Source organism: Epinephelus lanceolatus, chromosome 19 (genome assembly GCF_041903045.1).
Source record: "Epinephelus lanceolatus isolate andai-2023 chromosome 19, ASM4190304v1, whole genome shotgun sequence".
Classification (NCBI taxonomy): Eukaryota; Metazoa; Chordata; class Actinopteri; order Perciformes; family Serranidae; genus Epinephelus; species Epinephelus lanceolatus.
Window position 1 is genome coordinate 1,904,541 of NC_135752.1, and position 16,242 is coordinate 1,920,782.

A 16,242-nucleotide genomic window follows, 5' to 3' on the forward strand; every position below is an offset into this window, starting at 1 on the left:
TGCTTTCAAACAGGCTGAAAAACTATGGATGTATTAATTCACAGGGACTAGTCATATTGTGTACTGGACAGATCCATCATGAGCAATGTCTTCCTCATGAGGCACTTATTCGATATCTGCAAGCTGTACAATATTGATGTTGGGGTCATTTCATCAGATCAAGAAAAAGCTTTTGACAGAGATGACCATAATTTTCTTTTCTCCACCTTGAGAGCTTTTGGCTTTGGAGAGGGTTTTATGTCTTTGTTGAGATTGCTCTATAAGGATGCCTCTTGTTTGGTGATGGTGGGTGGAAGGCTGAGCTGGGCATTAGGCAGGGGTGTCCCCTCTCTGGATTGCTGTACTCCTTAGCCATTGAACCACGGTTAAGGTGGTTAACTGGTAAGGTTGATATCAAAGCTGTCAGGTGTTATGCTACCAGGTTTGCCACAGCGCCCCTGATTGGTGATATCTGCCTACGCAGATGACATCAATGTTTTTGTGAGAGACCAGAGGGATGTGGCTCTGTTGGTTAGCAGTTTGGAGCTATATGAGAGGGCATCTCCAGCCGAGGTAAACTGGGGGAAGAGTAAGGGTTTGCTGGTTAGGCAGTGGACAGATAGGTGGATTCCTCTGCTACCAGGAAATCTCAGCTGGGGGTGGCAGGGCATGAAGGTATTGGGGATTATTCTGGGAACTGAAGTGTTTCAGAGGCAGAACTGGGAGGGTGCTGTGGTGAGAGTATGTGCTAGACTGTCTAAATGGAAATGGCTGCTCCGCAGCTTTCCTTTCGGGGCAGGGTGTTGATCGTTAATAACTTGGTTGCCCTTTGGCACAGTCTCGTAGTCCTGCCTCCACCAAGAGGCCAAATCAAAGAGGTTCAGAGGGCAATTGTGGACTTCTTCTGGTCTGGACAGCACTGGTTGTGCTCGTCAGTGCTATACCTGCCCGTACAGGAGGGAGGACGGGGCCTGGTGGACATCGCATCCTGTACCGCAGCCTTCAGACTGTAGACAGCTCAAAAACTGTTGTATGACTTCGGCCTGCCTTGGATGGACACTGCCTGTCTGCTGCTGAGGAGAGCTGGACGCTTAGGACTTGACAAACACATCTTCCTGCTCAAGCCCCAGTCCATAGACTCGACTGGTTTGACACCTTTTTACCAGTCTGTTTTACAGGCATGGCAGGACATCTCATTCCACAGAAAGGCTGTGGGGACACCTGGGATGTGGTGCTTTGAGGAGCCCCTCTTTCGAACCAGTTTCATCTCCTCTCAGGTCCTGTCATCTGTTAGCCTGAGATCCAGACTGAAAGAGGCTCGCAAATTGAAGCTGGGTCACCTAATGAAGACGTCCATCCCTGGTCTGACTAAGCTGCTTAACATCCGCTCCAACAGGCTGCTGCTCAGGCTAGTGGAGGAGGTCTGTGCTTCCCTGCCAGCTGCCCTCAGAGCGTTTGCTGAAGACCATACTCTGTCTGACCAGTGGGATGATGAACATGAGTATGTCTTTCCTTCCCTGGCTGTCTCTCCTGCTGTTGGGGGGTGGCAGGATGAGGAGGACACCCTGCTGTCTCCCAGGACCCCAGAGCTGGGGGACTTTGAGTCAGTGGCGGAAAAAAGATATGTACTACCTCACTGTAAAGGTTTCAAACTTACACTCGCTGGCAGGGGTGAAGGTGCTGGGGTGGACTGAATTTTTTGGCGTTGGATCGTCCACGAGGGGCTGTTGGCGGTCCCTATACAAAGCTCCCGTTGACAAATGGACGGGTGACCTCCAGTGGAGTATCGTACATGGGACCATAGCTACAAACAGATATCTGGTGCACCTAGATCCCAGTACAATGGACAGTTGTCCTTTCTGCTCAGAGACAGAAACAGTTCAGCATCTATTCATTCAGTGCTCCAGGCTCAGCAGGGTGTTCAGACAGCTACAGGACTGATTTCAGGGTTTAGTAGAACATTTCTCCATCCACTTTTCATTTACTGTCCCCAGTACACAGCAAAGAAAAGATCCACACATACCTTGATTAATTACCTTTCAGGGTTGGCCAAGCTAGCTGTCTGGAAAGCTAGGAAGAACTGTGTGAGGGGTCAGGGGTCACAGGATGTAGTCAGGATGTTGAAGGGGATGCTGGCAGCTCGGCTCAGGGTGAAGTTTGTTTTTTACAGCCTGACTGACATGATAGATGCTTTTATCAACATTTGGGGGGTGCAGGAGGTGTTTTGTTCTGTGTGGGAGAACTCCTTGGTTCTCAATTTTTGATGCAGTCCTGATGTGGCTTTGCAGGTTTTTCTGTGTGTTTTTTGCTGCTGTAGTCTCTTAAAGTATATTTTGTAGTTTGTAGTTTCTGTAAAATGGCTGTGTACAGGAGTAACCCTGGAATAAAGGTCCATTTTAAAATCTCTCTCTCTCTCTCTCTCTCTCTCTCTCTCTCTCTCTCTCTCTCTCTCTCTCTCTGTCTGTTGGTCCCCAGCATCAGGCCCTTAATGGTCAGGTTGGGTTACACACACCTGCAAGTGATACAGGCTCATAAATATCTTGCTCTTCATAAATTATTACAGAGCTTGCAAGTTGTAGTGAGCATGTGCATCCAGCCAGATGAAGCAGTTAGTGTGAAGGGAGCAACATAGCCAGGATGGACATCTCTGTTCTTCCCAACAACAACCATCCAGAGAAGTTCCTTCAGCTAGATGTTGGGATACTTCCGGTCGCACATGGCATGTTCCAGATCGGGACAGTCATGTCAAGTCAGAGACACTGGCAGAACAGAGTCTACTCCCAGGTATGGACTGTGTCAGAGCCACTTATATCGTTTGTTCATCTCTTTATATACTGTTCTGTCTTGTTTCTCCCCTTTGACATGTGTAGCAACTCTTAATGTAATCAATGTGCATAATCTAATCATTTAGATGTCTAATATAATAATCAGACACAATATAATAAAATCAATAGTGTACAATGTAATTACAGTTTTGCACATAATGTGATAACTTTACATTATGAGAAAATGATTACATTATAAACTAAGCTAAAAACATGTTAAATAATGTAATCGATTCAGCATTCACAATCAGGTTAAATTTGATGAAGCTTCTTGGCTGTGTGACAAATTTCATGTCTACAAGATATCCAGTAGCCTGGACAAATGAGAATCTTTGCAGAGATGATGCTGAATCTAATATACTGGGTGATTCTTAACATGTGAAGTTATTGTTCCATTCACAATAATTCCAGCCCATTCTTATTCTGAAGTCATTAAATACTGCCACTTTGTCAGTGATTTTGGTGTCAGACAAGAGGCCAAAAGTCACCTTTTGCAGCCGTATGATAAACCGCTGGACAACATCAGCACTACACGATTGCTTCACAGAACACATATACACACAGACAGATTACTACCAAGTGTGATCAACTGTTGCCACTAATTAGATTAGTGCAACTCTGAGGAGCAAGTGCATGACTACCAAATCACAATAAGATAAGATAAAATAAGATAAGATACACCTTTGGCCCCACAATTGAGAAATTACAGTGTTACAGCAGTTAAGGGGAAAGAGTCAGTACTACTAACTACTAACTAGACATGCAAAAAACGTACAAAAAATGCAAGAAACAGCAATAAATAATAATAATAATTAAAGCTGCAAGCAGCTGTGATCGGGCCCTCGCTCCCCCATGCAGCCGCGGGGGCCTGAGGCACATGGGGCTGTGGCGCGGAGCGAGAAGGGAGAAAAAACCTGGCAGGAGTGAAAAAACGCAATGTTTCATTCATCCACCAGGTGGTGCTACGAGCGTAACCAGATGTGGGCAGGTGCATTCAGGGTGGACCATCACACGTGAAGTTTCGAGCAAATCCTAACAATGTCAATGTATAATAGGGCATTTCCTGTTTCCACAAGGGGGCAGTATGAGCAAGATTTCCTACGAGCATATGGAGGCGTTGAGGGTGGGGCTCTTATCATGTACAGAAATTTTGAAGCAGTTTGGATGAAGTATGTGGGAGAGAGAGCTGCTTCAATATGCATGGCGATGGATCAAATGTGGTGGTGCCATGGAGGCCACGCCCCTTAACACAGAGAAAAGCTTTTAATAACGTTTAATCAGCATGGTCTCTGGATGATCTGTAAAATATTTGAAGTCGATTGGATGAAATCCCTAGGACTAGTTTGTTAAAATACATGTGGAAATCATGCCAAAATGACAAGTCAAAATCAAAATGGCTGACTTCCTGTGTGGCGTAGACCATTGGTGCCAGAGACTTTTATGTGCATCTGGACAACATACACATGTGTACCAATTTTCATGTTCCAACTCCAAAAACAACCCAATGGGGAGGGGTTTTTGAAAATTTCAAGGGGGTGCTATAGAGGCATTTTGTCCCCCCCATGGGCGACGCCCCTATCAGATGCAAGAGCTTGCCATTCTTGACCTGTGTATCAATTTTCATGAGTAGATGAGGTCATTGAAGCCATCAAAAAGCCAAACGTATTTAGTGGCGAGGGATCGATAGTCACCACGCCACCACACGGACACTATTAGACGTAGCTTCACAGCGTTCATAAGGTAGCTTCACCAACTTGTTCTGCATGCATCAGAAGTGGAATGAAACTGATGCGGTCAAGTTTGTGGCATCAGTACATGTTAAAGTAAAAACTGGTCATTTCCTGTTACCACCGGGGGGCGCTATGAGTAAGGTGAGATATTAACATATCGAGGCGTTCTGGGCGGAGCCATCATCATGTCCAGCAAGTTTGAAGCTGATGAGATCAAGTATGTCGGCGTGAGAATTGTTCGAAATTCAATGGCAAGAAAACGAAAAATCACCAAAATTTGTCACGTCCTAGCGGCCACGCCCCTTGACATAGAGTAAAGCTTTTAATAACTTTTGATCAGCATGTTCTCAGGATGATCTGTACCAACTTTGAAGTCGATAGGACGAAATCACTAGGAGGAGTTCGTTCAAATGTAAGTTGTGGAAATTGCCGTAACGGAAAAATTCAAAACAAAATGGCCGACTTCCTGTTGGGATTTTATCATGACGTCAAGAGACTTTTTTGTGCGTCTCGGTATGATACATGTGTATACCAAATTTCGTTTGCCTACGACAAACTAACCCCAATGGGGAGGGTATTTTGAAAATTTGTAGGGGGCGCTATTTCGGCATTTCGCGCTGACCATGTGCAACCGTCCAAAAATATCTAATTTTGGATGTGGCCCGATGAATGTGGAAAGTTAGAAGCATTTTTAAATTTGGGAAAGGGGCGAAATTGGGGCACGAAATGTCGCAAGAACAATAATAATAATAACAATAATTAAAGCTGCAAGCAGCTGTGATCGGGCCCTCGTTCCCCCATGTAACCGCGGGGGCCTGAGGCACGTGGGGGCTGTGGTGAGAAGGGAGAAAAAACCTGGCAGGAGCGAAAAAACGCAATGTTTCGTTCATCCACCAGGTGGCGCTACGAGCGTAACCAGATGTGGGCAGGTGCATTCAGGGGTGGACCGTCATCACACATGTGAAGTTTCGAGCAAATCTGACAATGTCAATATATAATAGGGCATTTCCTGTTTCCACAAGGGGGCGGCATGTGGAGGTGTTGAGGGCGGGGCTCTTATCATGTACAGAAATTTTGAAGCAGTTTGGATGAATTATGTGGGAGAGAGAGCTGCTTGAATATGCATGGCGATGGATCAAAAATGGCAGCACCATAGCAGCCACGCCCTTTGACCTACAGACATGCAGAGCACAACTTTTAATCAGCATGGTCTCTGGATGATTTGTAAAAAAATTGAAGTCGATTGGATGAAATCCCTAGGACTAGTTCGTTAAAATACAACATGTGGAAATCATGTCAAAATGACAAGTCAAAATCAAAATGGCCGACTTCCTGTTTGGAGTAGACCATTGGTGCCAGAGACTTTCCTGTGCATCTGGACAACATACACATGTGTACCAATTTTCATGTTCCTACTCCAAAAAAAATCCTATGGGGAGGGTTTTTCGAAAATTTCAAGGGGGTGCTATAGAGGCATTTTGTCCCCCTATGGGCGACGCCCCTATCAGATGTAAGAGCTCGCCATTCTTGACCTGTGTGTCAATTTTCATGAGGATATGGGCACGGTGAAGCTATCAAAAAGCCAAACGTATTTGGTGGCGAGGGAGGCACCATAGCGGCCACGCCCCTTGACATAGAGGAAAGCTTTTAATAACTTTTCATCAGCATGGTCTCTGGATGATCTGTAAAAAATCTGAAGTCGATTGGATGAAATCCCTAGGACGAGTTCGTTAAAATACAACATGTGGAAATCACGCCAAAATGACAAGTCAAAATCAAAATGGCCGACTTCCTGTTTGGAGTAGACCATTGGTGCCAGAGACCTTTATGTGCGTCTGGACAACATACACATGTGTACCAATTTTCATGTTCCAACTCCAAAAAAACAACCCAATGGGGAGGGGTTTTTGAAAATTTCAAGGGGGCGCTATAGAGGCATTTTGTCCCCCCCATGGGCGACGCCCCTATCAGATGCAAGAGCTTGCCATTCTTGACCTGTGTATCCATTTTCATGAGGAGATGAGGTCATTGAAGCCATCAAAATGCCAAACGAGTGGTGAGGGATCGATAGTCACCATGCCGCCACATGGACACCATTAGACCTATGAATGAAGTTGATACGCTCAAGTTTGTGGCATCAGTACATGTTAAAGTAAAAACTGGTCATTTTCTGTTACCACCGGGGGGCGCTATGAGTAAGGTGGGATATTAACATATCGGGGCGTTCAGGGCGGAGCCGTCATCATGTCCAGCAAGTTTGAAGCTGCTGAGATCAAGTATGTGGGCAGGAGAGCCGTTCGAAATTCGATGGCAAGAACACAAAAAGTCGCCAAAATTTGTCACATCCTAGCGGCCACGCCCCTTGACATAGAGAGAAGCTTTTAATAACTTTTGATCAGCATGTTCTCAGGATGATCTGTACCAACTTTGAAGTCGATAGGACATAATCCCTAGGAGGAGTTCGTTCAAATGTAAGTTGTGGAAATCGCCGTAACGAAAAAATTCAAAACAAAATGGCCGACTTCCTGTTGGGATTTCACCATGACGTTTAGAGACTTTTTTGTGCGTCTCGGTATGATACATGTGTGTACCAAATTTTGTTTGCCTACAACAAACTAACCCCAATGGGGAGGGTATTTTGAAAATTTGTAGGGGGCACTATTTCGGCATTTCATGCTGACCATGTGCAACCGCCCAAAAATATCAAATTTTGGATGTGACCGGACGAATGTGGGGAGTTAGAAGCATTTTCAAATTTGAGAAAGGGCCGAAATTGGGACACGAAATGTCGCAAAAATAATAATAATAATAAAAATAAACAGCACAATTTCAATAGGGTCCTCGGACGACTTCGTCGTCGCTCAGGCCCTAATAATTAAAGCTGCAAGCAGCGATGAACGGGCCCTCGCAGTCCACGCGCATCGGGGCATGCTGCCGTCGGGGGGCGTGCACCTAGAAGTCTTGTCAGCTGTAATAAATAAATAAATAAACGTTATCTCTTACTTACATTTCCAGTATACAGGTAGGCACCCAACTCACGTATGTATTTTTCCAAAAAGTAGAAGCTGAATACATGCCCGATAGTTCAAGGTCTTCTGACTCTTTAGAAGTTGACATGGTGTCTCTAGCTCAAAGTATGAGGGACAAGAAGAGGTTGAAAGTCGATGAGTTTTGAACATGATTTGAAGATTTTCCAATTTTCTTCCATTCACACTAATTAGACTGCCACCAGAGCGCCACCTATTGGCTGATTTGCACCGAATTTTGCACAAACCCTCATCGGGCCATGTATTGTGGTAATCAGACTGTATTTGGTCAAGATATGAAAGACTGTCTGTTTTGAAAACAATGTGCAGGAATTTGTTGTTTTATATTTTAGGCGTTTTTTGGACTATCAAAATTCTTTTAATAACTTTTTGTCAAAAGGGTCCACAGATGCTTCATGCAAAGTTTGGTGCAAGTCAGTGAAATCGCCTACGAGGACTTCAAAATAGTAGGTTTTTCATTGTTTGCGATTTTGCAAATGGAAATTTAATGCAAAAGTGGGCGTGCCTTACATCACACAATTCAGCTGAATTCAGGGAACACTGAGATATAAAGTTTCAAAACGTTTGACGTGTTAAATGGGAGTTGTGGACCAAAAACGCTTTTGCATTGAAAATAGTGCCACCTGCTGGTCATTTTTGGTGTGCGAGTTACAGGGGTCAGTCTATACCACCCCTATTAATTTCATTTCCACAAGTGTTATGGTGTTGGCACAGTGCCAAATATTAAATTAGACGGCCACCACAGTGCCACCTAGTGGCAGATTGGTAACTCCTTTTTCAGATATCCTCAGGAGGGCATTGACAATAATTGTTCTAAGTTTCGTGTTAATCCGAGCAACTGATGTTGAGATATAAAATACTTCAATTTAAAGAGTGCCACCTGGTGGTAATCGCCTGACATTTTGCACAGAGCCTCAGGGGCTCATGGGGAAGTAGTAAATTGACTTTCATGTCATTCAGACACACCAATGTGGAGATATGCAACACTTCCTGTTTTGTACCAAATCTTCAGGAAGCTGCTATGTAATAACTTCAATATTCTTTGGAATATCAAAATTCTTTTAATAACTTTTTGTCAGGAGAGTCCACAGATGCTGTTTGCACAGTTTCGTGCAAATCGGTGAAATTGCCTAGGAGGAGTTCGAAAAATTAGGTTTGCGACATTTTGCGAATTTGTGGAAAAAAAACCTAGACGGAAATGAGCTTGGCCTATATAACGAGATTCAGCACCATTGACTGAACGCGTGGATATAAGGTTTTTGAATGTGACACAAAGTATATGGGAGTTATGACCCAAAACGCACTTTCCTTGATTATAGCGCCACCTAGTGGTGACCATGTGCAACCACCCAAAAATATCGAATTTCGGATCCAGCCAGACAAATGTGGAAAGTTAGAAACATTTTGAAATTTGGGAAAGGGGCGAAATTGGTACACAAAATGTTGTAATAATAATAATAATAATAATAATAATTAAAGCTACAAGCAGCTATGAGCGGGCCCTCACACCTTGATGCAACTCAGGGGGGCTGGCAGGACGTCTTCTGACGCGTCAATTCATTTCTGTCAAAGTTAGACATCGCATGCAGGAGTGACTTTGCATATCTTTGCTACAGTGCTGGAATGACATATTTCACATTTTGTATCACTTCCTCTTTCCACTAGAGGGAGTTGGAGAGTGCAGTAATTATACATCATGTTTTTGTACATCAAATATACACCACAGAATTTAACTTTCAGATAAATCAAAAGATAAGTGTTTGAGACCTACTTCCTGTCACCACTAGCTAACACTATGAGTATCAGGAAATATGGTCATATAAATGTTTTCAGGGCAGAACTAATATGAATCATCTGAAGTTTGATGGAGATCAGAACAATTACGGCAACAATATAGCAATTTCCTGTTTTATGGCGAGACATCAAAATTAAACCCTCTGCAGCACGTATTGACACTAATGATATGTCATGTTTGTGTACATCAAATACACACCACAGCACTGAAATTTCAGGTTAATCCAAAGATAAGTGTCTGATAAGAAGTACTTCCTTTCGACACTAGGTGGCGCTATGACTATCAGGCAATATGGTAATGAAAATGTGTTCAGGGCGGGACTAATATGAATCATGTGACGTTTGGTGGAGATTGGACCATTTATGCCAGAGCTACAGCAATTTCGTTTTTCATGGCGAGACCTCAAGATTCAACGTTCGGCAGCAGGCGCACCATTCAACATTGGGCAAATCCTGTGATAACTTTTGGTCACAACGTAGTCACACTTACATACACCAAGTTTGGAGCAAATCTGATTAAATCTGTAGGACAAGTTCGTTAATTTACAAGCCCTGGAAATGGGCAAAAGTGCACAAAAGTGGCACAAGTAAATTCAAAATGGCGGACTTCCTGTTGGGTTTGGAGCTTTCTGTTGCCAGTAGGTGGCGCTCTGGCGGTGATTCAAAATTCCTCTGTGGATGTGTTCAGGGCTGGACTGTCATCATATGTGTGAAGTTTTAGCAAGATATTCCCACGTGGAGTCAAGTTACAGCAACGTTTATCATCACGGCGAAACATCAAAGTTCGCCACCAGGGCATGGCCACGCCCTTCGACGAAAACTCACAGTTTCCACAATAAAGCATCATCAACGTCTTATGACTTTTTTCACCAAGTTTGAAGTGGATCTGGTCAAGTCTGTAGGAGATGTACATTAAAGTCTAAAACGTGACATTTCCCATTGCCAGTAGGGGGCGCTATGTTTATCTCTAATTATTGACATGTAGATGTGTTCAGGGCGGGACTGTCATCAATCCTGTGAAGTTTGGCCAAAATTGGACCATGTATGCTGGAGTTATAAACTACTTCCTGTTTAGTGGCGAGACCCCTAACTTTGACGCCATCCCACGGTCACACGCATTGACGAAAACTCAAGCTTTTGATAACTTTTCATCTTCAAGGTCTTGGGATGGGACAGACCAAGGTTTGAAGTTGATCGGATGAAATCTCTAGGACTAGTTCGTTCATTTATGACCCCTGGAAATGGCCAAAAATGCACCAAAATTGCACAGTAAATTCAAAATGGCCGACTTCCTGTTGGGTTTAGAGCATGCCTCCAAAGAGGCTTTTTTGTACGTCTCTGGGCGTTACATAAGCCTGCCGAGTTTCATACATGTAGGTTAAACTAGCTTCAGGGGCTGTTTCCTCAAAGTTTTGTAGGGGGCGCTACTGAGCCATTTTTTGGAACCTGCACACGAGACCCTTAAAATATCAAATTTTTCACCAGTTCTGAGATGTGTGCAAAGTTTCATTAGTTTTCGGGTATGTTAAGCCTCCCAAAAAGGCAATTCATTTGCAGGAAGAATAATAATAATAATAATAAAAAAAATCCTTGCATTTCAATAGGGTCCTCGCACCGCTAGGTGCTCGGGCCCTAATAATAATAATAAAAAATCCTTGCAATTCAATAGGGTCCTAATTAAAGCTGCAAGCAGGGATGAATGGGCCCTCGCAGTCCACGCGCATCGGGGCATGCTGCCGTCGGGGGGCGTGCACCTAGATGTCTTGTCAGCTGTAATAAATAAAAAAATAAACATTATCTCTTACTTACATTTCCAGTATACAGGTAGGCACCCAACCCACGTATATATTTTTCCAAAAAGTAGAAGCTGAATACATGCCCAATAGTTCAAGGTCTTCTGACTCTTTAAAAGTTGACATGGTGTCTCTAGCTCAAAGTATGAGGGACAAGAAGAGGTTGAAAGTCGATGAGTTTTGAAGAGGATTTGAAGATTTTCCAATTTACTTCCATTCACACTAATTACACTGCCACCAGAGCGCCACCTATTCAGATTCAGATTCAGATTCAGATTCAGAATACTTTATTAATCCCCGGGGGGAAAGTGTTTTTGTTCCAATGCTCCTTGCAAAGTAGAAATAGAAATACAGCATGAATGGAAACAAGAGATAAAGATGAAGATATAAATAAGATCCTAAAATAGACAATGAAATAAATAAAATAAAACATTAAAGTAGACATTAACATAAAATAAAATAAAATATTAAAGTAGACAGTAAAATAAAATAAATAATAAAATAGTAAAGTTGACAATCGGAAATATATACAATATACAATGAAATGGTTGTAGCGTTATAAATGAAATAAGAATGAGTAATTATATTGTGTGTTTTGTTTTATAAATAGCCAAATGAGTCCGATCATCAGAGGGAGGAGTTGTACAGTTTATTGGCCACAGGTAAGAATGACTTCCTGTGGCACTCAGTGGTGCATTTAGGAGCAATCAGTCTCTGGCTGAAGGTGCTCCTCTGTTCGACCAGAGCGTTGTGGAGAGGGTGAGAGCCATGCTGAAGTATCGCCCGCACCTTCGACAGCATCCTCCTGTCTGACACTGCTGTCAAAGGGTCCAGCTCCACCTCCACAACGTCACTGGCCTATTGGCCGATTTGCACCAAATTTTGCACAAACCCTCATCGGGCCATGGAACACAGTCAGCAAAAGTATTGTGGTAATCGGACTGTATTTGGTCAAGATATGAAAGACTGTCTGTTTTGAAAACAATATGCAGGAATTTGTTGTTTTATATTTTGGGCGTTTTTTGGACTATCAAAATTCTTTTGACAACTTTTTGTCAAAAGGGTCCACAGATGCTTCATGCAAAGTTTGGTGCAAATCGGTCAAATCATCTAGGAGGAGTTCGAAAAAGTACATTTTTCATTTTTTCGATTTAGCGAATGGAAAGTTACCGTGAAAGTAGGCGTGGCTTACACCGCACAATTCAGCTGAATTCAGAGAACATGTAAATAGAAGGTTTAACAATGTGCGACATATTATGTGGGAGTTATTACCCAAAAACGCTTTTGCATTGAAAATAGCGCCACCTGCTGGTTATTTTTGGTGTGTGAGTTACAGGGGTCAGTCTTTACCACCCCTATCAATTTCATTTACATAAGTGTTATGGTGTTGGCACAGTGCCAAATATTAAATTAGACGGCCACCACAGCGCCACCTAGTGGCAGATTGGTAACTCCTTTTTCAGATATCCTCAGGAGGGCATTGACAATAATTGTTCTAAGTTTTGTGTTAATCCGAGCAACCGATGTGGAGATATAAAATACTTCAATTTAAAGAGCGCCACCTGGTGGTCATTGCCTGACATTTTGCACAGAGCCTCAGGGGCTCATGGGAATGTAGTAAACTGAGTTTCATGTCATTCGGATACACCAATGTGGAGATATGCAGCACTTCCTGTTTACAACGAAATCTGCAGGAAGTTGTTATTTAATAACTTCAGTATTCTTTAGAATATCAAAATTCTTTTAATAACTTATATAATAATAATAATAATAATAATAATAATAAACAGCGCGATTACAAATAGGGTCCTGACGGACGTCGTCGTCATTGCTCGGGCCCTAATAATAATGAGCACTGGATAAAAAGTTAGCAGTGGATTAAAGGGAGCATATTTAGTGCAAAGTGAATATTGTATGTGCAAATAAACAACAACAAGGGGGACAGCAATGCTTATAGTGGTGTTTATAAAGTGTCCATAGTGTCCATTTAAGAAAATTTCAATGACATTTGACAAATTAAACAATAAAACTTTTTGCACAGTTAACTTAATATATCAATGAAACGATTGCACAGTCTCCAATCTGAATTAAACAAAATATCAATTAAACTATGAAGTACTGTCTCCAGCTTTCAATAACACAAAATATCACCAGTGACGCTATTGCAGTCTTCACATTTGTATCAAACAAAATATCAATTAAACAAGTATTAAGTACTGTCTCCAGCTTTCAGTAACACAAAATATCAGGAAAACTATTGCAGTCTCCACATTTGAACAGAGGTGGGTAGAGTAGCCAAATACTGTACTCAAGTAAGAGTACTGATACATTAGAACAATATTACTCAAGTAAAAGTAAAAAGTAGTCATCCAAATAATTACTTGAGTAAGAGTAAAAGAGTATTTGGTGAAAAAACTACTCAAGTACTGAGTAATTGTTGAGTAACGTCTGATTTATTTGTAAAATAAGAACATGAACGTAATCAATCAAAAATAATAATCTGCAAATTCATGTATTTTAAACAATACCCCTTTAACTAAAACAAAAATAAATTAAATCTTTACAAACATAACATAAATCAAGGCACAAGAAACACAAATATATTCTTATATATACTGTACACACACACATATATATATATATGTATATATATATATACAGTACAGGCCAAAAGTTTGGACACACCTTCTCATTCAATGCGTTTTCTTTATTTTCATGACTATTTACATTGTAGATTCTCACTGAAGGCATCAAAACTATGAATGAACACATGTGGAGTTATGTACTTAACAAAAAAAGGTGAAATAACTGAAAACATGTTTTATATTCTAGTTTCTTCAAAATAGCCACCCTTTGCTCTGATTACTGCTTTGCACACTCTTGGCATTCTCTCCATGAGCTTCAAGAGGTAGTCACCTGAAATGGTTTCCACTTCACAGGTGTGCCTTATCAGGGTTAATTAGTGGAATTTCTTGCTTTATCAATGGGGTTGGGACCATCAGTTGTGTTGTGCAGAAGTCAGGTTAATACACAGCCGACAGCCCTATTGGACAACTGTTAAAATTCATATTATGGCAAGAACCAATCAGCTAACTAAAGAAAAACCAGTGGCCATCATTACTTTAAGAAATGAAGGTCAGTCAGTCCGGAAAATTGCAAAAACTTTAAATGTGTCCCCAAGTGGAGTCGCAAAAACCATCAAGCGCTACAAGCGCCTGTACTGTATATATATAATATCCACCTTATTTTCAAACACGGAAGTAAGTAGTGATCAACTTCCGTTTTTTTGTGCGTGACTTCCGGTCAGCCGCTTTCCCTCATGCTTTCCCTTACCGGAGCTAACGGTGCAAGCTAATATTTTTTTTCAATTTTCAGTTGTTTATGTTAGTCAGTCAGTTAGTTAGTTAGTTAGTCTGTGTATTTTGTATAACGTTAGATAACTGTGCCCACGTTTCCGTTATAATGGAAATTTATTCCCTCTAAATGCGAATAAATTGCACGTCAATCATAAACTATGAACCAAAAAAGCACAATCTATCCCGAGTGAGACAAACTGCTTGATTCCCGTCTCCAGTGTACCAGCAGAGAACCTGCAGAACCGAATCAGTGAAAAAACACAGCGGGCTACACAGCCTCTCTACCTGAGCAGCTGAAGCTGCGGCTCACACCCTCGACACACAGACACACAGACGGTGCTTCTGCATGCCAGCCACACGTGTGCGCACCTGTGAGAAATAAATATGTGAGGTGTACGCTGCTTTTCTATCTTTTTTTCCCTTTTCTTTCTTTCTTTCTGTCAGCGACATACACTCCTAACACAGGACGGGTTGTTTTTATTGACTGAGTTGATCATTAAGCCATAGTGATGCGCGGATCGGCTCTGATAGCACCTGAATCAGCATGTACGCATCAACCATCCAGCCGTTACAACATGATTGAGCTAGCAAAGCAGTTTTGTGTTGCTATGTGTGGTATTTATTCAGTTTTGGGAAATCACGATGTCTAGAAAGCATCAGTGGCTGCAGCTGACAGGGACAGCTAACGTTAACACTAGCAGCAAAGCTAACATCAGGATCGTCATCCGTTAAAAGCCTCCCGTTGTCGGATACGACATGAAACTACTCCAATTAGCTCAATCATGTTGTAACTAAGACATCCGCTGGAGAAAATATTTTTTTCACGGGCCACTTTGTGAGTTATTACAGACACGGCTAATGGCTAACGGCTAACAGCTAACGGTTAGCCCAGCTAATCTATGATAACCATGTTATTAATTACATACAGAGAAAATACTAATGTTTGTTCAGTCATTGTGTTTATAGACTTTACAAACATCAGATTAGTCTAAACGGTGATATAGTGAAGTGAAAAATGTGATATATACATATATATAGCTAAACTCAGCAAAGTAAACAACAAGGCGATTCCCATTTACACAGTGGTAAGAGTGCTGGACCGGAAGTGTCGCACAAAAAAACGGAAGCTGGCTGCGTTCTGTTTTGCCTCCATGTTTCCGTGAAAAATAAGGTGGATAAAATAACACAAAATATTAGGAAAACTGTTGCAGTCTCCACATTTGTATGAAACAAAATATCATTTAAACAAGTATTAAGAACTGTCTCCAGCTTTAAATAACACAAAATATCAGGAAAACTAATGCAGTCTCCACATTTGAATCAAACAAAATATCAATTACACTATGAAGTACTGTCTCCAGCTTTCAGATAAAAAAATATGAATTAAACTATTGGAGAGTCAATTAAACAAAATATCAAACTATTTCAGTCAGCATACTGACTCTTATGGCTCACCAGTGGACAGTGCTGGAGAAGGTGCTATCTGTGTGTGGTCTCTGAACTAAACCTTTTTTGGGAACGTGAGAGGCAGGTTCTTTTTGATGAAAAGAATCATCTCTGCATGATCAGCAGTGAGCCTGTTTCTGCTTTCATTCACAATATGTGACACTGAGCTACTGTCAACACTACTGCATGGTGCTGACAAGTATCTGCATGCCATTTTAGCCAGAGTAGGGAACCGGATTCTGTTAACCGCCCAGTACTCTAGTGGGTTCTCT

General features: G+C 41.8%; 1 protein-coding gene across 1 annotated transcript in view; it reads left to right on the plus strand.

The window, feature by feature from the left end:
- Positions 1-2,616: 2,616 nt before the first annotated feature.
- Positions 2,617-16,242, plus strand: part of minar2 (membrane integral NOTCH2 associated receptor 2) — a 79,792-nt gene continuing 66,166 nt past the window's right edge. The window contains exon 1 of the mRNA XM_078162154.1: positions 2,617-2,763. Coding sequence (XP_078018280.1) covers positions 2,617-2,763 — 147 coding nt within the window. The remainder of the gene's footprint in view (positions 2,764-16,242) is intronic.